At 39.6% G+C, this 23498-nt stretch overlaps 1 protein-coding gene across 2 annotated transcripts in view; it reads right to left on the bottom strand.

Moving 5' to 3' along the window:
* The window catches only part of CLINT1 (clathrin interactor 1), a 52657-nt gene extending 31770 nt beyond the window's left edge, over nt 1-20887 (bottom strand). Inside the window, exon 1 of one of the 2 annotated variants that reach the window (XM_056348046.1) lies at nt 20681-20887. In XM_056348046.1, the coding sequence (XP_056204021.1) occupies nt 20681-20721 (41 nt within the window). In that variant the 5' untranslated portion in view covers nt 20722-20887. The remainder of the gene's footprint in view (nt 1-20680) is intronic. The other variant, XM_056348047.1, reaches the window with a different exon arrangement.
* Between the last annotated feature and the right edge of the window lie 2611 nt (nt 20888-23498).

The following is a 23498-nucleotide window of genomic DNA, read 5'->3' as shown; positions in this document are numbered from 1 at the left end:
TGCATGGACAAAACCCAGTAAGAATACACTTGCACAGCCCTATGATGTGCTGCTTTGATTTCAGGAAGAATAGATTGCATTGTCCAACCAGGAGGGACCATAAATGGCATATGAAAAATAGTTAAGAAATCATTAAATTACAGCATAAGGGAAGTTTGCCTTAACTCTAACTAAACAAGGAAGAACATGCACAGCTGGTTTGTTTATTCATCTTTCGGATCTCCATCTAAACATCACTATGATTTTTATGGAAAGGCACACAGATTAACAACAAGAGTGCTTTCTCGTATGGATGGTTTGTTACCAGTGTGGCGGTAGCTTCAACATAAACCTCTGAACAAAGGCAGCAGTAACTCACATCTGGAGGCTGAACTAAAGCTCTGGCTTACAGTTAAAGTGCTGGCTTTGTCTTCCAGCAGCTTGTTTTCTCTGAACAGTTAGGCTGTCTGCTCCCTTTCAGCTGAGAAGCCAGCAGTCTTCCACTGTAAGACCCACTACCTATTGATCATCTGATCCGTGTTGCACGTTTTAGGAATATAATCCAAACACAACAGCAATTTCCCAAAAACCAGTAGAGGGGCTGACAACTTAAGGCAGAACGAATATGTATAATGTAGCTTTGCTTTTAGACATTTGAGACTGCAACCATATTTTTTTTTAAAAAAAAAAAAGAACACACACACACACACTATAAAATAATATGAGCAAAGTGAACATTCAACATCTGGAGTAGAGATATAAGGCAGACCCCAGTAACCTTTTCACAATACTAAGACCCTCAAGCATAGACACCCATGCATTTAAGATGAAGCCTTTGGAGGGAGGGAACACACCACCTTATCCCCACCATTCAACTTCTATGAGTCACACATCTGCACTATTTTTAGTATCTAGATTAATAGGTCCCTGTAAAGCAGGAGTGGAAATAGATGGAAAGCTTTCTGAGAATGCTAAAAAGTTATTTTAATATTAAATGATCCATTTTTAAACTGTGTGCAGAAATTAATTTCAACTAATGAGAGTACACAGTAAATAAAAAAGCTATGCAACTTGTCTGAGCACAGGCTACACCTCCCCCACTCCCAGGTGTGGGAACCTTGGCATCTATGACAAATTGTTAATTAGTTTCCAGAAACATTTTTGCCAATTAAAAAAATCATTTAATACTTATCCATCTGGGCATGAAATACGTTCAACCGAGTATTTGAATTGGTGAGCTAAAAAAGAAATTATCCCGATGTGCACAGCAACACCTCCCAAACCGTACCAGCACAGGGGCCAGCACCCCAGGCAAGAAGCAGGGCCAGCACCCCAAGCAGAGTTAATACACGACGCCCCTTTGTATATTTCTGTTAGTATTGTTTCCTTTGGGCTCTGAGGGATTAAAGCTGATCACTGGTGCAAACCTGCATTTCAAGAAACTGAAAGGATTTAAGACAAAGTTAAACCAAAAGACGCATTTCAGCACCAGATTTTACCGCCCTGCGTCACTACCTTAGAAAGCTCAATATGCAGACTGGTTCATAGACAGAACAGAAAGATAAGATATTACTCATCCATTATCCCAAATAATATAACAGACATTCAGTGTACCTAAAAAAGTATTCCGAGAGAAAGATGTTAATTGCCTTCAAAATAAAGACGGTGCTGCTCTTCCCCTCAGTGAACCCATACAATCTCAGCCAGCGTCTCTCTCCTTGCTTGGTGAAGACAAACTAAAAAACATGTAACAGACTTAATGCATTTTCATTTTGCTCCTGTCAGTAATGTCACTTTTGTTATAAAACACGCAGCTTAGATTTAGAGACTTACAGATGAAACATATGGATACCAAATATGAAGCCAGCAGTCCACAATCAACTCAGAAACAGATGGGTACCCATCTGCCAAAATGCCTGGTGAAATACCTCAGGTTACACAGAGGTAACAGCACAACATTAGCTTATGCTTGACCATTTGAAGTTACTTATTTTTAGGCCACTCCTCAGAAGCATTACAAATATGACATCGGTCAGTTTAGTATATGAATACTGGGTATTATTACAGACCTTCTACACAACTTGCAATTATGCTCTTTCTGACCAACAATACCATCTTCATTATGGTACAGTAGGATCTGAAATACATTTTCAGCTTTTCAAGTTAACAGTTTCATAATTTACGTGGCAGATGTGCAAGGCAAACTGCACAGAAAGAGATAAGCCAAGAAAAACATCCTGATGGCCACAAATGAATTACGACTTGTGGGAGGAAGGAACTATAAAGCTATTTCCTGTGCCTTACAACTTCTAATCACAAAAGACTACCAAATAAACAAGATAACCCAAAATCCACCACACACATACTTTCAAAAAGAACAGTGACTTCAAGAACTAAATTGAAGTCTGTTGGAGAACTCAGAAGATCTCCCACTCACAGAAACCACCACTGCACATTGCTGAAGTCTTCCCTTTCAAAGTTTCCCTCTCTCTCAAAGTTACCCAATTGCACTTTGCTATATTCTTAATGTTTTTGTAATTGCTGTGCTACAGCTGAAGTAGTTTTTACAGATGTTGGGAACACGAAGCAAGTAATATTATGGTAGTTTCAAAGCCTATTCGTGCAATGAATGAACACTGCCCCCCCAAGCTGATTTAAGACTGATTTCATCTCTTTTACTACAGATTCCCTGCAATATGTATCAATCTTTCATATTCTTATATATAACAATCCCTTGTGGTTTATACTAACATGGATGCTTTAAATATCTGAATTTGTCAACAACTGTAGAGTGGCAATATGTGGTGGTAAATAACTTCTCGAACTCACTGAGGATTTTGCCATCAATTGTGGGTTTGTGCCACCTCTGTATAAAGTACTTCATCTAAAGCCCAGGCCTATTTTTTATTTCCCCATTCTTTATGAGATTATCTTTTTGTTCCAAACACCCACCCTAACATTCTGCAGTTAGCATCCTCTGTTCTTCAATGGATAGACTACCTTCACTTCAAATATATACTTCTGCAGTTCCATTTTAAAGGCTTAGTAAGTCCTGTCAATTCACTTATTATACTTCATTCAACCTTCTTTAAAAAGGTGACTTGCCAAAAATAAATGCTATACTCCAGCAAATAGGATGAATTTAAATACTTCCTTTTAACTTACAATGTAAGAACACCACAACAGTATTTCCATTGTTTTTCAGTATTAGTTTTCAGGTCACATTTTTTAGTTGACATTACAGTACAATTAAACCTAATGCATTCTTGTGACAAATCCGATTAAGATTAAGCATGAAAATGGATTTCACAAACAAGCGGGAAAAAAGCTGCCTTTCAGGCAACATTTGACACTTTGGTGGGATAGTTACACGCTAAAACAGCAACTCTGGTTTTGATTCAGACAGAAAGGCGACACCGTTACTGCCCTTTGCAAGTTTTCAGTCTCCTTGCACTCATGTAAGTATACATCTGGCATATCAGATTGAAGTCACTGCTTCATAGCTCCTATTCCTGTGGATTTAATTACTTTCAAAGTTCAATATGCTATGTTGAAACAATAGCAGCCATATAGTCAAAAAAGAAGTGGAATTACAGAACTTGGATAACCTTTTGCGACTGCAGAACTAAAGAGATTTCCATATGTATGTTGTAATCACATGACTAAATTTATTTTTTGCTCAGTTCTCACTTACTCTGCTCCCTACACTTCAGTTTTTCTTCTTCTGTAACGAACAAGCTACAACAATTTTAAAAATATTTTTTAGACTTCATATTTCTTTACAGAATTCAGTCAGATTGCACTTCCTCCTTCAAGACTCAGCAAGAGCCACTAACATATCTTCCATCAAGAGCTGTATCAATTTTTTGATATTTGTAGTCCAGTCAGGTTAACATTACTTATGCTGAAAACAAATGTTTAACGAAGCTGGACAAAGAACAAGAGAAATCTAATTAAAAATACACTTTCTGTAGAGCACTTTTTATATGAATAATATACCAGCACAAAAAAGTCAATCCCAATAAACACTGTCAGACTATAGCACACAACCAAAATTTACACTGCTGTGGGAGAGACTGAAACATTCTTCAGTATAGCTTACACCCTCCGATCAACTGTGTCTTTGTACTTTACTACATTCATAGAACGTCAAGACTAACTTTCCCCTGAAAACATAATGCTCCTTTCAGGTGTTCATAATGTCTTGCACAAGCCACCTTCTGAGTAAGGTATCAAGTGTTACCTGCTTCTTTATATGCACACAGTATTAAGATACCATATTCAAGCTCACAGCTCAAGTATTTTATGTGTTTACAGAAACCTTCAACAGATAAAGAGACTCAAGTACTCCCAGTCAGTGAGCTTTGAGGATCGGGGCACAATATTTTAAATGTTGAGAGAAGCATCTACAAGAAGAACGAAGAGTCATCCTGCTTTCAAAACAATAAATACAAGGGGTAAAAGTTTTCAGAGGACAAGCAAGTTGTAGTTAGGCTCAACATCAGACAGCAATCAGCTTTGAAGCTGTGTAACTTCAACCCACTTGTGCATCACAGACTTCGTATTTTTGACCATAAACATTTTTGAGACCCCCTGGATGGAAGAGGAAGATAGGGAGAGGAAAGAAAAAAAACCCCAAACCACCAAAAAACCAACCTCACAGTAAAAGGAATACTCTTCACAATAGTTACAACACTCCAAACCCTCCAGAATGTTGCATAATGGCCTCTGTACTTAAGACTCTCTCCTACTCCCAAAACAAACCTTAAGTTTTCAGAGCATCAAAAGAGCTGTGTCATTAGTGCTTTAGCATGATCCCCAAAAGGCATTACTCCTTTGATAAGTCCCCCTCACTTCTAAAGCTTCTGCAATTCTGTGCTCTTTGTAACTATTCACTCACTATTTATGTGAAATGCATTTACCAAAAAGTTCATACCAGGGTTTTCTGACACCATGAAGAGCATGTACCAGTTGTGAGTTTACAGTAATGCAACAACTAGTCAAGGAAGCCTCCTGATGCTATATATGCTTGAAGTGTATTAGCTGAAGAGTTACAGATAAGAGATGTCACTCTGGAAAGCTGGAACACTGCCTGGTAGTTGCTATACCTATGAATGGTGTATTCAGCGTCACAAATCACACTATATTCTAAATAATCCAGACTTTCCTTACTCAAATAATTGTTTCAAATATTTGTCAACTGACAAGGTATTTGGTGTAGACTGAAGGCGGCACGTGCAGTAATACGGAGTTTAATATTGCCAAAAAACACCTCCCCCCAACATTAATGGACTGCGCTTAATGATCCTTGTAGTTTCAGCTATCCCTTCACTGCAAGCCGAGCACCATTAAAACATTGCCCTAATTCCACATTTATTACAAATTAAGCATTACTCTATAAACACATGCTAGCTGTTCCACTAGGGAGGGCTGATTAAAGTTTAAACAATGCAGGCGCTGAAGCTTTTAACACACAAACTGATCATTCTCTGCTACTGTATAATCACTTTGGCACTGTGACATCCCATGCACCCCTGTACTTTGCAGTATCAATCTTCTGCAATCCTTTTGAGAGGAATAAACCCGAGTAAGGTAACTCCCCAGCAGGAGCACCCGTCACATGCTCTTTGACCAGATCCACAGGCATGGTACAGGTATGGTTACCAGATCTGTCCGGAGTCCCTCTCTGAAAGCACAACCCGTTTTCTCCAGCCTGTCCAAGGGCTCCAGCTCCTGCCAGCTCCTCTCCTTGCTCCTTCAGGCTCAAGGCAACCAGACTCAGACAACAGGATCCCAACAGCATGTAAACCATACATGTCAAACGCCCAATTTTTACACCACCAGTTGTCCTCTATCCCCAACACCCAGCCTAGCTTTAAAGGGCTTGCAGCTTCCTTCTACCTTCAACTACATAGCTATGGCTCTGTACAGCTTCACATTTCATCTGTGAGGTAGCAAAGTGTTAACATACTAACTCAAAAAGCCTGAGATGAGCATCTCATCAGCAACAGAATCTAGAAGAATGGTACAAATAGCAGGTAAAGCAACTAATCAAGAAAACCTTCAGCTCTTGTTTTAATACACCCTTGTGTCCTGGAAAATGTCTTAGGACTGAGGCAGAAGCTGCACTGCACTTTTCAGAGTAGGAGAAAGAGGAAGCAACAGTTTACACAAATTTATCAAATTACATGTTCATAATCAGTGGTTTTCCTTCATTTATCCAAGTGTCTTTCAGTGGAATTGCTATGCAGGAGGTATTCAGTAGGAGAGGCGGCCATTTGAGACTACTATCTTCATCTTTGTTTTTTTAAAGTGAACTGCGTTATCATTTGCTGATCTTACTTCTAGACACACTGGAATTAATTCTATAGTTGCTGTTGTTTGCAAAAAAACCCCAACATTCAGATTTCAGGCCTTTTATTTCCTGAAAAGAATTAATACAAAATCAGAACATGAATACTGATGTCACTACAGAAAAGCTCGCCAGCTTCTCTTATCAAAATTGGTTCCTTACCGTTTGCTTGCTTATTATTTGAAGCCAAAAGCAAGAACTACTCCCCTATTCCATGCAGTGCTACAATACCTGCTACACTCAGTAGCTGTAACGCACCTGCAGTGTTTCCTTTCATACACATTACTGAAATTCCATCCAGAAAAGACCATTACATCTGTCAGACTTAAGGAAGATGCTGTCTATAAGTAAGACTGCACAGAGTATATCTGGATGCAAGAACCTTATTTCTTGATTTTACTACACACGGCCCTTGAAACTTGTGTTCAGTGCCTCTAAGGGTATCTCCTTTTTCCTAGGAAGGAAGCTATCAAACTAAGCCTTTACTTGCATCACCTTGCTAACAAGAACAAGAAATTCAACATCTTATAAACAGAAGTACAATTAAGACTTCGCAGTCTCCCAGTGAGTACTTTGTACTTACGGGACTGTGCAAAGGTAAACCTGTTTGGTATTGTCATCTCCGACAGTGTCAAAAGATGTCTATTGTATCATATAAAAAAGGCAACTACGCAGTAGTAACTCCACAGAAAAAGCTATGAGTATCCAACAGTTTAAAGCTAGGGGCCGAGAATTCAGGGGGAGTTCCTGCTATACCTTCCCCTTTTGCTAGTGCTCCTTCAGCATTCAGTGGCCCTAACTTGGTTCCAATTTGTTTTGAACTAGGGTGTATGCCTTTCACAAGTTGTTCTTCAAACTTGCTCACCTGTCTTGTTTTTGTTTTCACATGAGAATGACCAGCAACTCTGAACTTTACATGTTCTTCAAATGGACATTTCAGCTTTCTGAAACATGTTTCCGCTTTGATTTATTTCCTTAACCCTCCTCTTTACCAATGATGTTTGTTTCATCACCATCTTCGAGAAGCGATAAGTATCATTATGGGCCACCAATATAGTATTTTTGTTATCTCCACATCACCTCTCTTGCTCACAAAAAGGCTTCTAATCCAAGTACTTTTAAGTTCACTATTACAGAGTGGCACTGAAAGCAGTATCCTGAACCAGAATCAATGCATGGCTCAGAATCAAGTCAAGGCTTACCACTTTTTTTTCACTAGCTCTTTGGTGAACCAATCACTCATCATCCAAATTTGTACTGTTCTCAGTATAATACGCTGATGCAATGTGTATCTAACCTACATAGGATACATGAAATCACCCACCGCTATCACATTTCCTGCCCACATCACCTCTCTGCCACCCACATGGGGTGGGAGGATATCAAGCAATACAGTCCTCTTCCTGTTCTTGTTCTGCCCTCACGCCTTTAGTCCTGAATTTTCAGCTCATTGGGACTGACTGGTTGACACAGTTTGCTTGTTAATTTGGTCTGAAAAAGTTTTCTTCAGTGTATTGCTCATCTTCAGTCGTGCCTGTGTTATTTTGTGCTTGGCCTATAACAGAGTCCTGCTAACCACACTGTTTTAAAATGGGACACTGACAGAACAGATTTATTCAAAATCTTCTGAAAAAAATATTCCAGGTTCCACCTTATTCTTCAGTCTTTTAAAATCTGTCTTACACCAAGACAGATACCCTTTGTAACAGATGTACACCTCATACAATAGACCCACAAGAACTATTTTACCCTTCACAAACTGAAGGCTTTCCTCCCATTAGTTTTCATCTGATCAAGCTAATTTAGTATAATCATAACAAAGTTATGCTGACAACCAGTTCTGACAATCAGCTGTTTCCCCACTATTTCTTTCTCTAACACCTTATTACATGGGATAAGCACTCCATATATAATCAAAAGCACATCAACATAGTTTAACTGATACAAGAATTAGAGATAAGGCTCATGGCACATGAAACAATAACAAAATACTATAGGAGGGCTGCACAATGCACATTGTGTCACTTATGGTATTTCTGCTGGCAGAAATAGTAAAGTGTTTTTTTCCCCACCAAAACTGACTGGTTTGAAACTGAAATACAGGGCCATCATACCTTCTTAGTCCACTTTCATTTGATATATTCTAGCTGATCTTCATTTTAGTATTCTGTAAAGAGTCTTACAGTTCCAGAGAGTCGAGTCAGAGCCAGAGAACAGCTGAGGCTGGGTAATCCCAGCCCACCCGCTCTGCTCAAGCAGGCTCAGTAGGAGCAGGTTGCCTAGGACCACGTGCAGACAGGTTCTGAATATCACCAGGGATGGAGCCCCCGCAGCAGTTCCGAGCAACCTGTCTGACCACCTTCACAGTAATAAAAAAAGCGTTTTCTTCTGTCCAGATGTGATTTGATGTGTTTTAATCTGTGCCCATTACCTCTTGTCCTGTCAAGCTTTATTACTATTTACTGTGTCTTCTAGGACTATTACTGGGATATGATGCTTTAGTCTTTTTTTTGCTATAAAAAAAAAAAAAATCTTTGATTTCAAGTGCTTCTTTATAAAGACAAAATTTAAGTTTCTTACTAAACCATGCCAGAAAAATTACTAAAAGGAAAAAGAAAAAAAGCGCATGAGAAAAGCAAACATCACTGTTCCAAGACACACTGGGGAAAAAAAAACACTTACACATAGAATTTAAGTCAAACGCAGTTCCAAGGAATAGCACAATTACTTAGTTTTTAGCTTATTATACTGCAGCCAGTAAGTTAACCAAAAAAAAATGCATCTCACCACAGCAAAGCAGAACAAAAGGATGGAGAGATGCTCTGCTCTGAACTGCCCAAAATGGTCCTAAAGCTCTCAGGGTCTTGACATCCCTGCCAGCCACTCAGTGCTAGCTGGTCAGGGAGGATGGCACTACCTTCTCAAAAAATATATGTAAGCTTGACTGACAAAAAGTTAGCTTTCCCTTGTATTAGTTACGTATTTCCAGTGCCTATGATGTATAATGCATTAAAAAAATATATAATCTTTTCCTACTTCAGATTGTTTATTCTTTAATAAACCTTAATTACTATGTTTCTTTCCTGGTACAAGGTATCCAAGAATAAAAAGCATCCACCATAATCCTAAACAGACTATATTTGAATAACAAAAGAAAACAGGTATTACACCATTTTCTATGAAGGCAGGTCATAACCTAGAAATCCTTCTACTACTGTATTAAGCAGTTGGACAAATTAACTTTGGCTAGTAGTTAATGGCAGAGTTCACAGCAGACTGTCCAAAAATGGGCATAAGCAGTAAGAATACACCATTCAGAACAAGTATTATGATTTCAATGTTATAGTAACATTCATTATTTCATTAAATTTTTCAGATTGGTATCTCACATTAAATAAAAAAGGTAGCTTGGTAAACTAAAACCCCACAAGTTCATAAACATGGATTTTCACTCAAAGCAAGCGTTCTTTTGCAGAATGACTCTGGCAAATTACATACAAATTAATTTTCAAAATGCCAAGCCACGTTTATTTGTGAAGGACAACAATGTTTCCTCTCCTTTCATAGGTATCATTTGTTAAACTGGTTCCTCCAGGAGATCAAGTAACTCTTACCTCCTAAAAAGGTAACAAGAGAGGTTTCATTTGCCTTGAAGCCCCAGTTTCTAGTTCCTGTCCACAAATAGATGATAATTTCAAATTACACTATGTATTTACAACAAACAATTTCACTATTGTTCAATACAGGAACTACTTATTTATTTACTCACTAATGGTTAAGATTACTGGATTTTTATGATCTAATGCCTGCAGCCACAGAAGTTACAGTTACCATGTAATTAACAAAAACCCGACACTGGAAGTTTAATGGCTAAGAAACTTCACTTTCTAATTAGAAGTCTGTTAGCACTAAATTTTCAAGCTGTCTCAAATGCAATCATCTGTTTGGTGGCAAGGAGAGATAAGCCACTGTGATAGAAGTTAACTCATTTAGACAAACACATCTGAACAGAGGGCTTTTTTTCCCCACCTCTCTTTGCATGATCATATGGAAGAATAGTTAAAATAATTAAGTAATCATCAAAACAAAGAATAATTAGAAGTGACAGTAATCATTAAGGTATTGGCTCTATTTGCAGATGTAACATATCAAGAATGTAATCTGTTTTTCAGAAGATACATCCACTCACTGCAACTCCAGTAAAATTATTTAATGTTATCAAAAGCCTTTTTCTTCTCTTTACATTCAAAATGGCCTTAGAAAAACGTTCAGCTGAGTAATCTCATAGAACACAAAACACACACCTCCCAAGAATCATTGGGATGTATTTGTTTACCAAATATAAAGTTATGTCTTGAGAGGAAACATTGAACAGTCTCATTAGAATGCTTCTAAACAGCTTGACAGGACGGGGAGAGCAACCAACAAGAAAAACATTTATTATTACCACTCAGAATGGAGCAGAGGAAAAAAAAAATGTATTCCCTAACTCCCAATAGGTCTCATTATTATTACAACAGATTAAAAAAAATGCAGGTCAGTCTCATTAAACAAGTTGAACATACACTAATATTTCTAATTGTATCCCAAATGAACCAGTTAATATCTATTAAGCATGCAGTCAATACGTAACTGGTTAGGATAGGACACACTATGCGGATGAGAGAAAGGAAGAGTACAACAGCTTTGAGGTAGTTTCCTTAAAATACATAAATACACACTAATAATACTTATTTTGTCACATTAATTTTTAGTGGCAAACCAAACGTTCAGAAAAATCTACTTAATTACAGTCTACACAGAATACCATTCCCATCACTTTGTGATAACTGAAATATATACCACCAGTATTCCTAATATAATTACCTGCACTTTTAAATTTAATTGAAAGCATCTCATATGAAGATCTGCTGGATCCTGACATCACTTCCAGCCTGAATCATTCAAAGCAGCACCATACAAGGAACACAACTACATTTCAATTTATATTCTTTATCCCAAATTTGGGCCCTGAGAGTGGAACCAGAAATAGATGCATATCCCCCATCACAACATGATACAAACACAGAAAGGTTAGCTCGGGAGCTTGAAGTAGTGATAAACAATACAGAAGAGCAACCTTAAATTTAAACTTAGAACATTAAACTGTTAACTTTTAGAGCAGTTTAGCAGCTAACAATCCACTAAGTGAAGTTTCAAATAATAAAGTTATGATAAAACATATCATCATCGAACAAGAGTGCCAGGCTATCTTCCCGTCCTTTCCCCTATCAACACAAGTGCTTGTGGTGCCACAAGCAGCTGCTCATGCAGCACACTGCTAAACCAGTTATAAACCATAAAAACAGGGTTTTTCTCAGCTCTTTCAGCAACATAGCACAAGCAAATACTGAACTACACAACAGCAGCATAAGGAAGGCAAAGACAGTGAATGGCCAGGTCTAAAAGCAGGACATTCTCTTTTAGTGGTGGAAGAATAATCTTAGAGCTTCTCAACCTGCTTGCGAAACCACATGCTAAGGGCGTACTTCAATCACTAAACCTGTACTTCGCCCTCCTTTGCCCCCAGTCACTTATTCTTACCCAAATACCATGCCTGCCTTTATGCCAGTACAAATATTTGTGTGACCATGGAGTTAACTGCACCAGGGAACTGATCCAGTAGAGAATTAAACTGGCAAAAACAACTGGTTAGTCAGAAAGACATTCTCTCATCAAGTAGAAAGTATGCTAGTGCCAGCCAAAGTGAGAGAGAAGAGCATGCAGTCTGCGGCAGATGGAAGGCTGCGAAACCTCTTTTACCATCAGCCCACGCTTACAGTGACTGTGAAACTACAACCTAAGATTTCATGGCTTAGGCTATGTTTTCATATTTGTGATAGTGCTGATGGCATTTGAGACTTCAGGGCAACTTCAAGGCAAGACTGCCACGTGTCGCTCTGTCCTCCACTTACACCAGCTTTAACGGTCCCTTCTCTCCCTTTCCTTCCCATCTCAACACTGCTTCTGCAGATGTAAAACACAAACACTTGTGCATTTGTATGGCAAACCAATCTAGGGAACTAATCTAACTTCAAAACAAATAACCTACGAAGTCCTCTTGGGAGGAAGAAACAATGGAAGAGAGAATGCTTCCAACTAGATCTGTTCCTCTATCCAGTTCACTACACAGCAACCCAAACCACCATACCTACACAGCACACAATACAATAAATAATGAACACTTTTTCTAACATGGTTATTGAAAAAATACTCCGAGAACCACAGTCTACACAGCTTTCTGGAAAGAAGCAAACTACCAACTTGTAACAATTTCCATGACCTTATCTTAAAAGACACTTGTACCTTAAAAAAAAAAAAGTGCACTCCAGTTAGAATCAGACCTTATTTTTCAGAAAGGCAGAACAGAGGGATCGTTTTGTCATGAAAGAGCTATGCTCTCCTATACAACTGTTCTTTTCTAAAGAGACTACCAAGCACCCTGAAAAGAAAGTTTTAGCTATACTGCAGCCGTTTATTCCTAATTGAACATGTAAAATGAAAGACAACAGCAGCTGTCAATCTTTGTCTATAACTGGGCCCATACTTGACCAATTTCAGTAAGATCCAGCACACTATAAGGAGCTGGGAAAAAAATCAACCACAAAACTGAGTACTTTATTCACTGGGTACGTTGGCTACTAATTTAGTTCTTCATTTTCTTGCCCTTAGTTTTGCCTTATGAATAAAAAAAAAATTGAGATAAGCATTTAAACAGATACTGTACAACTTGTTTTAGTAATAAAGCACTTAAAGGGAACAGCTCTCCCACCTTTTCCAAAACCAAGGAGTCTCAATCTCCTGCCCTCCTTTTTTAAATACTGTTTCAGGATTAATTTGGAATACGCAGTGATAATTTGGAAGTTGAAGTTTCACACCAAGCACATGCCAGCAAAGTATTTGAAACATACTTGAAGCAACAGGTCACGTTTTGCATGTTGGAGATGAGTTTCCCAGCTTCAGATGGGATTTCTTATATTATGACTTGTGGACAAGCTATATTCCAAACTTCAGAACAAACCAATGAGAAAAATTCCAGAAGTTCCAAGCTGAAGCATGTAACTCTTAAGATCATCATATATTGGGTTCTAAACCTACCATCCTACAAGACAATGCTTTACTCATTCTCTACCATCTCATCTCTTTTTACAAAAGCTTATCATTTTCACATAAATCCAGAAATTAATTTAAAACCTGAAATTAAGAGAGGCAAATATGAGATGCAAGAATCAGATTGCAATTTCAAGATTGCATTTTAGAGCCACTGCAATGCAGATTTGCATCTTGAAATAGGCAAGCCTGAGGAGAGAAAGCAATAGTGTATTCCACATTTGCACAATGCTTTGGAAGTAATTATACCTTGTATATGAAATAATCATGCAAATCAGCTACTATTTTATAATACACTAGCTGGCAACATGACCAAGAGGAATTAGCATGAACTGAATTAAGCACCTTGATCTTTTTGACCACAGTGGCACACAGTGATGTAGGTAAGGCTCTTATCTTTGACCAGCTTCATTTACTTCCCTTTCTACTTACAAGCAGAAGCCTAGTCTTATTTCTGGCAAGGTGAGGCGAAGCTATGTTTTAAAATACTTCAAGGACATAGCTGTTGTCACACATACACACATCATTTAGATTCCCTGAAAATACATAAGGTCAACACCTTAGCTGGTCTTATACTATGTAACACAAACTATCCTTAGCTTCCATAGGGTGTAAAAAGGCAGTAAGACATTTGGAAGAGCAGTAACGAAACAACACTTCAAGGAGTGTGTTGATCGAACTTGCATGTTTGGTCACAACTACCTTATTCTAACTATTAGTATATACTTCAGCTTGTAACATTTGCCTTCTTTGGATTACTCCACCAGCTGAATATTCAAACAGGAGAAAAGAGAGCATAATGCTTTCAAAGATGCTTATCATGAATACTAGATTATATGGCCCAAAGACTATTGCTATTTCTAATCCTTATTAAGAACAGCAACTTTTTGGAGGCTTTTTTAAAGAAAGGAAGAAGGCCCTAAGAAATAAGTGCTGTGACAAGTGCTTGGCAGACACCACCACACACTGCTGCTGAGCCAAATATTTTCAAATACAGTCTTCCTTTGCAAAGACTATTTCTTCTCTCTCTCTGGTAACCAGGCAGAGGACAAGTCCTTACAGGGCTGGAGATAATAATCATCACCTTGCTTGTAATAATGATACAAAATGCTGTTCTTAAAGCAGTTATCAGCAGGACATCTCTTAAGCAGCAATAGGAGGATAACTCATGCAGTGAGGGTTAACTGTCCCTTACATAAAATGATGGAAGTATTCACTGCTCTGAAGATCTTGCTTATGCAAACTAAAATAAATCTTAAATATAAAGAAAACTAAATGATCCTGGAACTGGAGCAAGGGAGTTTATGGGAAGGTCAGATAGCAATGGACTTTTGTTAGACAGTTATTTACCCTTTCATTGGATATATCATATGATGGATCATTTACCATAATACCTGCTATTATTAAACCAGCAAACAGCACTTCATTACAGAAGAGCTCAATAGTCTGGGTGGACAAATCCATGAACCATAAGAAAATCGCCTGTAAACAAGAACGATTACAGGCACACGAAAAAAGAAAGAAATTAGTTAGGCAAGAGGATTTAAACTCCCAGCTAAGCATACACAGGATCCTGCTTATGTGTTAGTCAAACATGGGCATACTACAGGCAATAAGCAACTGAAAGTGAACTGTAAGCCACATAATTGTAGGGTAAATTACTGGTATGCATTTACTGTATTAATAAGCATAATGCAGACATAGCGTGAGCTAGCACACAACATCATGAGACTGAAAGTAAGCAAATCCAGAGTTTTAACTGTTATAAACTCACTGTGATTTGGGTTTACTCAACACAATTATCTTTTTAGTTTTCCTCATCCATGAGGTGAGGGTAGTCCAGAAACCTCTACTCATCAGCTGAAGGTCTAATTTACATGCCATGCTTCAGGCTACTAACAGCTAGGAATTGCAATGACAATCAAAGCTGTAATTCAGTCTATTTTACCAATAATTTACCCTTCTTCTTACAGCTTTTACAATTAGAAGTACTCAAGAAAACATGGTTTATTAACTAAGAGAACTTCTCCCCTATCTAGTCACACTGGAGCAGATAACAGCAGCTCCTTTAATCCCTCATTTTCCACTAACATTAAAAATCCTTCCTCCTTGCAGAGATGTAACATCAGAACAAATAAGAGAGGACTCTACTGCTTAACTCTACAAATAAATTCTCAAGTATTACAAATGCTTCCAACATTTAGTATCCATATGAGCATTACAATCGGTTCTAAACAAGATAATTTGCTCTCCGTTTAAAAACAGCTTAAAATATTACACACTTGGGCAATTCATCAAGCTTGCAAAACGTATGAAAACATAGCTCTGTAACACTTCCACTCTGCAACATGAGGGAGTGCAAATACATTCCTGCTTGGTCACTAGAAAGGTGTGGCTAAGCGCAGTACTAGCAAAGAAGTTACGACTCAACTAGGTGGACAAACAACTGAACTGAAAGCAGCATGGAAAAAACAGGAGGGTTGTGCTCTCATGTTCCTAATCCTGGCAAGAAAGTCACAGGCCCTCTCCTTTTTAAGTATACATCCAAGAAGCTCAAAAATTCAGTGACAATTCTCACCCAACTTCAGTAATTCAGATGAACATCTGGAATATATTGTCCTTACTACACACAGATCTGACACCACCAAATTCTTAATTAGACTGTTTCTTACTCTTTGACATGTGGAAGGTACTTAAAAGGAGCTCTCCTGATGCATGTAGAAGATCACAAAAACTAAGAATGGTAATGAAATTCTAAAGAAAGTGGCCATAAAGTCTCATCACATTGTGAAACATGCAGTGATCTCATCTCAATGGGCCCAAAAGTCTTCCATCCTGCTTACTGCATGTCCTACATGTCTGTGACAAACCAGTTAGCAAAAACATTAAGTTACAATGACATATTAAGAGAGGAATTACTGCTATGAGAAGTCCAACTAGCCTTGCTAACTATATATTTAGCAATGCTGTGCTAAACCTTGTGCTAGGTTAACGACATAGAGCAACATGTCAGGAAAATAATCAGCAGATTCTGCTTCAAGAAAAAAGAATTCAACAAAACTAGAGAGAGAGATATGGCCTGGCTTTTGAACTTGGCCACAAGACCAGGTTAACACCTTCCTCCTTCTGCCAAACTAAAAAATCTTTTAACAGGGTTTCTTAATATTCCTTCTTTTGAAAAAGCTATGGGGTTTTCTTAGTAGAACTCCCCTAGAAATTTCACAGGGAACACAAAACACAACATATATTTGTCTATGAAGATTAATAAAGGAAGTTAGAGTTGCATAATTCTCTAGATCTCCGTTGCCAGGACTCCAGAACCATATCTTAGGGACTACACTAGCTTTTGCCAGTTCTGTTATCAAGCAGTAAGGAAATACTTGGTTGGAGCCTTTGATGGTTTGATTATCAAAGTACAGATGCACCTATACCAATAAAACCACATCATTTCTTGTAAGGCTGCTTCTACACAGTACTGGCCAGCCTACAGATCCTTTGTCTCATACAGCTCACAAGCAGTTCAAATGCAATGCTTGCCCTCGAGTTTCATCACAACTACAAGGGTGTTTCCGAACAGGCACGAGGTAACCTGAATCCGCTGCTATGGGAAGCTGCAGAACAGCTGGGACTACTGTCACCAGGTCATCCAGAGACAATGCTGCAGAACTCGTAGTACAGTAGGAAAGCTGGTGACAAGCACACTTTCCACCTGCCAAATGTTCCTAGAGCTCACACTCCCACCAGCTACTGAAGCACATGATGTATGCCTCTGCAGACCGTCACGTTAAGATGCTGGTATGCAGCTCATTAGGTGAGAAAAACTGGCTACCTCTTGCATATAGTAATGCCGCAGATCTAACCTAAGTCTATGACAAAAGAGAATCTAACAAAAAAAAAAAAGTCTACTGCATTACTTCAGGAGTGACTCAGAACTGCCACCTGACTCACTAGCTTTGCATCAAGCACCACCCTGATCTTGAGCCGTCAGAAACCTCTGGCTTTCAACTGAGTTTACTGTTACCGAGCAAACAAGTTGTGCACAGAGGGCTGCGTTTATTTTCTAATTCTTTTGTTTACTTTCCAATTCAGTTTTGACCTACTGGGTAAAAGGAACCCATAACAAGTGAACATCTAAAAAAAAAAGTGAAATGCTGCCTTGTGAAGTTAATTTATTCACATAATAATGTGAAATAGAATTATTCCAGAAGAAATAAGAAAATGCAGACCTACACTTTCTAAAGTACAAGTTAATGAGAAACAGAAATTCAATATAATTCCACACATTTGAAGAACTCACACATGTTGTAGCACCTGGGAAGAAACTGAGCGGTGGAAGAAGATCAACATTCATTTAGAAACTGCAAGAATAAAGCTTAGGACAAGCAAATTTTACTAGGCATAGACAGGCTTTATTATTCGGTTTAAGCTCCAAACTTCTTCACAACGTCCAGTTAGAAACAAGGTATTACTGTTCAACTAATTGAGGCACTCAAATTTTAAGGGCAGGTAGTTATATTAGAACTAAGAACAATCAGGTTAAAGAGGAGAACAACACACAAAGTATCTTGCCACATCTTAGAACAGTCTAAATCTATTACTCTATCACATACTCTTCCTAGATTCCATAGAAAATAGGACCACCATTCAGTATTAAAAATACCTGTCTTACGCACGAAAGTATGTAGAGCCATACTTTTTAGTGACAAGAAAACGCTACAATACAAATAATAGAGGTCAATTAGCATGAAGAGAACTACAGAGCAGAACTGACCTAATGAACTTGATTGCTCAATTGCTATGAAACCGAGGAAAACACAAATACCAAGTACTTCTGTAATAAATATAAACTTGATTTTTTCCTGTGCATTTTGCAGTTAACGTACTTTTAGTTCTAAAACTTTGAAGAATTTTAATAGGTTATCATTTTTACTTAGTATTTTTGCTGTTAAAGTAGTCCACAGACACTGAAAAAACAATAATAGCTTAACTATGTATCATCGCTTGTTGATCTTCAATACACCAAAAAAACTGAAAATTGTTTAACAGAAGTCCTCCACCATGAAATACCTCTAACCTAACCAAGCTCTCAGCCACCTGAAGCCCAGATGAGGTTCAAAAACCCCAGATAAGTTGAAATTCTAAGATGATAAGTATCAGCTGAATATGGAACCAAGCTGCAGTGCTAACCACCACTACAAAGCAATTAAAGTTTGAACTAGCAAAATTGCAAGCAATCTGCACATTTTAAAAATCCCCATATAACCATATTCCTTTTTTAAGGAAAGGGACTTTCTTGTTGAAGTTCAGTATGTTCCTGACAGCATCAGCAGATATTTATGAGGTAGATAATATCAGTCAGTCTCTTCTTCAGAGAATTGTGTAAGTCATGGCCTTAAGACAGAAGACATTATGACAAATCTGCACCACACACAATAGGACTATTGATTTTGAGGTCTCTAAATACTATTTACTCTGCAAGCTCCACTTTCCCCCTGCCCGGCCCCCTCCCCTTTTTTTGTTTGTTTGGGTTTTTTGTTTACATAAACAATCTGTTTTATTTTGATATTGTTATTCTCAGAAATTGAAGTTTAAACAAAACACCTCCACTTCTTGCACCTGCTCTGGAAATTGAATGCCTTGTCCAAACAAGATTTTGATGTACTGTTTGGCTTAGTAACTTACGAAATACCATTACAAGTAAACATTTTAAAAAGAGTTACAATATTATAATGCAATAGTGATCATTAATCCTATACAAACAAACATACACAAGCTAAACTTACAACAACTCGATTTCCCTCAAAGTGTCCTTTTAGGTCCTGGAACTCAAGACAGGCCTATTTGGGTTGTCCTACTATACACCCCATTTGCCCATTATTAAGACCACTTTAGCAAGGATTGACTCTGCATGCAAGAAGCTGTAAAAAGTAAACAACCTTCTCAGGAAGTGTCTTATTCACAGCAGTTTTTAAATGTCATCTGATTCTTGGCCTAGAAAAAGTCTCAAGCTGGTATACAGCGCCATAAGCAAAATACTTGATTATCATGAATAAGCTGTCATTCCCCTTCAGTTTGCTGTCTTTAAGTCTATATATAAAGCAGGCCAGTTTAAGAACTATTTAGAGGGCCAAAAATAAAAAAAATGTTGAAAATGGAACCTAAATTTTGAAAGGCTCACCCTTTGACTTCTTAGTTCATGTAATTTATTTGGCACATACTAATGCACAGACCTTCAGCCAGTTATTCCTCTAAGTGGTCCACAATTCATGGAAAAGTGCTCGAAGTTTGCCCCCTAGATTTTTTTTATTTAAGGGAGCAAAACATAATCTTTGTTAAGTTCTCCACCATACCAAATAATAAAGGAGTGGCTGAGAAACATAACATCACATACTCAGGCTACATCACAGTGATCATGATAACCAAGATTGCAGCCAAGTTTGCAGTGGGAGGTGGTTCTAGTCAAGGAAGCAAAGTTGCAAGTAACTGAGTTATTTAAATGTTTAAGGGGTGGGACAGCGCCTTTCAGTCCTCTGTCATGCTCCCTCTGCAAGGCCCAGGGGTGGTGAATCAATGGCAGTTACAGCAGGAACCTGTCCTTAGGGAGGAGGGAAAAACACTTAGGGAGTATGTGGTGACTTTAGAAGCACTCTGAAAATTCACTGCTGTACAGGTGGCTCTTCTCTCCGAGTGACTTCTCTGTTTCTTCCTAAGGGGCCTAGGGGCCAATGGCAGGAGCCAATCCAGCACAGACAGATTTTAAGGGCTCATGTACCAAAACGGGCACACACACCCTGGGACCCTGGCAGAGAACAGGGTACCCACATAAGTGGTGCAGCTCGCCAAGAGCTGGGAGGGCCCAGATAAGCCCAAGAGGGGCGGGAGAGCAGCCAGCCATAATGGAAAGGCCACAGGCTACCTGGAAAGCGGCCCCCGCCTGCTGAAGGGACCAAAGCCGCCCGGGAGGACGAGCAGGGGCCAGACCGGGCAGTCACCCGGGAAGCAGGGACAGAGGCGGGGAGAGGAGCGGGGAAAGGGGTCAGCTGGGCACGGAATGGGTGTGAGACAGCCACCTCAGCAGGGGGAGGGGCAGCGGCCATGTTGTGAGGGGGGTGGGGGGAGCACGGGCCCGGCCGAGGGGCCACGACCAAGCAGCCCCCGGCCCCCCGCCCCGCCCGCCTGCCCGCGCCCTGTCGTACTCACGCCTTGTCCACCAGCTCCCGCACTTTCCACATGTTCAACATGGCGCCGACCGTCTGGAGACCCCCCCGGCCTCGCTGCCCTCCGCCGCCGGCCCAGGAGGCCCCGCTCGCCGCGCTCCGGGCAGCCGCCGCCGCGCCAGGCCCGCTCCGGCTCGCCGCCGCCTCTGCCAAGCGAGGGACGCGGCACCGCTCCCGGAAATGGAGGGTCTCGTGGCCGCGCGGCCTGCTGGGAGGTGTAGTCTTCCCGCCGGCGGGGCGGGGAGGCGCAAAGCCTGCTGGGAGCTGGGCGCGGGGCCTGCTGGGAATTTTAGTCTCCAGTGAAGGGTGCCGCCTCCGCGCGCAATGCTTGCTGGGAGCTGTAGTGCTGCGTCTGTCCCTGAGCGGAAGCGGGAGGCGGGCGGGTGGGTCTCACCTCGCCAGGCTGCTTCGAGGGGACTCCCTGGAAACTGTCACACAAGCTGTGGAACCGAGGCTTTGTGCCCTTCTCAGCTTGGGGTGCAGGTTACAGCTTGGCTCTGAGCCACCCTGACGCCACTGTGGCACCTAGCCTGTGGTGAATTGCTTGACCAGCAGCGCGGTGAGGCACAGGAGGGAGAAAGGTCTATGCAAATAGCTGGCTAAGGCGCAAAACACAGGTGTAAAACTCATATCTGACTAGAATATGGTTTTATGTCCTGCTTTATTGCAAAGAACTCATTTAAGAGCAGCGTTCTGTCTTTATGACTGCCTGTTTGCTGATCATGGTGTACAGAGTACAGTGAATTTGCAGTGGACTTTCTGGATTCCTTCTGCAGGTCGAGATGGATTTCTGCAAGAAATGCCACGCATGAAAGCCCATGAAAGGGTGCAGCATGTGCACTAAGGTAGCACAGCCTTATCAGGACACAGCACGTGTGGGAACCATGCCTTCGCTTCTTGGGAAAGACCAAGTCAATTGACAAAATGCCAAGGAACAGCTACGTACATTAAAGCTGCCTCAGGAGAACATTAATGGTTTAACATACTTGTCAACAAGCATTTCAAGACCATCTTCAAATATTGCCTATGCAGGGTATTGAACAGAAATCACAGCTCCCTGGGTATAATGAAAACTGAAGTCAGTGAAGTGATTTTATAATCAGGATTGTCAGACAGTTTCATTATGTACATTTACTTCTGTCCTCTATCAACTTGCTTTTAATGTGAGTTTGGAATGTTCAGTCATAATGGAGGGATTTTCTTCTCAAGAGAAGTGAAAGTCTGTTGGCTATTTCTTTGCATGCTGAAGGACATGAACAGAGTGCCTGGGTATTAGTTAGTCCATAATATGTTCTTGATATATATTTGTTGTTTGTGTGCTTCTGTCATAAATGAACATGTTTGCCTGAAGATGCTACACCTCTGCAAACTTTTACCCAAAGGCAACATATATCTTTGAACTTTTTGCCTTTTAATTGTTTAGCCTAAGCAAGCAAAAAATGTCATGAGAAAGACAAGTTGCAACTGCACTTGCTGCTCAAATAACAGTCACCTCTTTTAAAAGCTGGTGGTTCTCTGAACTATTCAGGAAAGCTAAACAGCTGATCACCCGCCTGTTTTCTGACATCCCATTATACCTTTTTACATAGGTATTTCCATGGCTTCTGTCTCCTGAATATCTCAATGAAATCTATTTGAATATAAGAACATCCTGGACACATCATCAAATCCAGCATCATCTCACCCAAGAGTGGTAAGTATTAAATGTTCATGTTAAGAATGTAAGAACTGGTGAATGTGGATGGACCAGTCCCTGGGTACATCTTCCCCATTTTCAGCTTTCTGTAACTTAGGGACTTGGTTCTGGAGTATTGGTGCTAAAGCTTTCTTTTTAGGACCACTGGATGGACTTCTGTTCTATGAGTTTAACTGATTGCTTTTTGAATCCTTTTAGATTAACTTACACAACACAATGAATGCGGCGATATAACAACCATTTGAATTTGTATGTTTCACATTCTTTGCTTAATAGCATTACTAGTTCAAAGGTTGTATATTAACAATTCCTTGTCAGCTGCGAATTCAGAAATCTGTAGATTTCTTACTACACTGTAGACTTGCAGTATACTCAGTTTCTCCTTGTTCAGAAGTTGTGCCATCCCAATTCTACTGTAGCTTTTGAAACTGACCGGGAAGAACCGGCACTGCATGCAGTAGTGAAGACACTGAACAGCCTAGTGATGTTTTATGGGTTTTTTTTTCTCAGTTCCCAACACAGTTCTCAACAAGAGTTTGCCTTTTTGAATGCTACTCTCAAGAGTTCTCAACACAGTTTGCCTTTTTGAATGCTACTGAATGCTGAGATGACATTTTAATCTGCAGCACAACATCTATGGTGACTATGGTTGTTTAACTGAACTCAGCATCAGTTTTGTGACCCCTACAAATGTGGGTGTGCCCTTTGCATTGCAGACTGGGAGGATGGATATCCTTAATTTCATATTGTAACACCTGGCAAAGCAAGCTGGGTGAGGACTCTTGCTCTTTGATGTCTGCCCTTCAGTTTTTTTCTGTGAATAAACTGAGGACATTGGTTTCAGGAGTAGAAGAGGACATTTATAATCTCTGTTTAAAGAAGAAATAATATAAAGTATTATAATTGGAGCTTGCAGAAACACAACTTACCTGATTTGCTAGAAATGTTGTTATTTTTAAATTTGGCTTCAGTCCATATTGGATCAAAATCAAAGTTCTAAATATATTTCTGATGAACTGCAGATTTGGCTGTGGTGCAGGAAATTGGTGCTCTTGTTAGTGCTGGTTTCCTTGAGCAGCTGCAAGCAGCTCCCAGAGTTCAGAGT

Source organism: Falco biarmicus, chromosome 8 (assembly GCF_023638135.1).
Source record: "Falco biarmicus isolate bFalBia1 chromosome 8, bFalBia1.pri, whole genome shotgun sequence".
In the NCBI taxonomy this organism is placed as follows: domain Eukaryota; kingdom Metazoa; phylum Chordata; class Aves; order Falconiformes; family Falconidae; genus Falco; species Falco biarmicus.
This window is presented reverse-complemented; position numbering and strand designations above follow the sequence as displayed.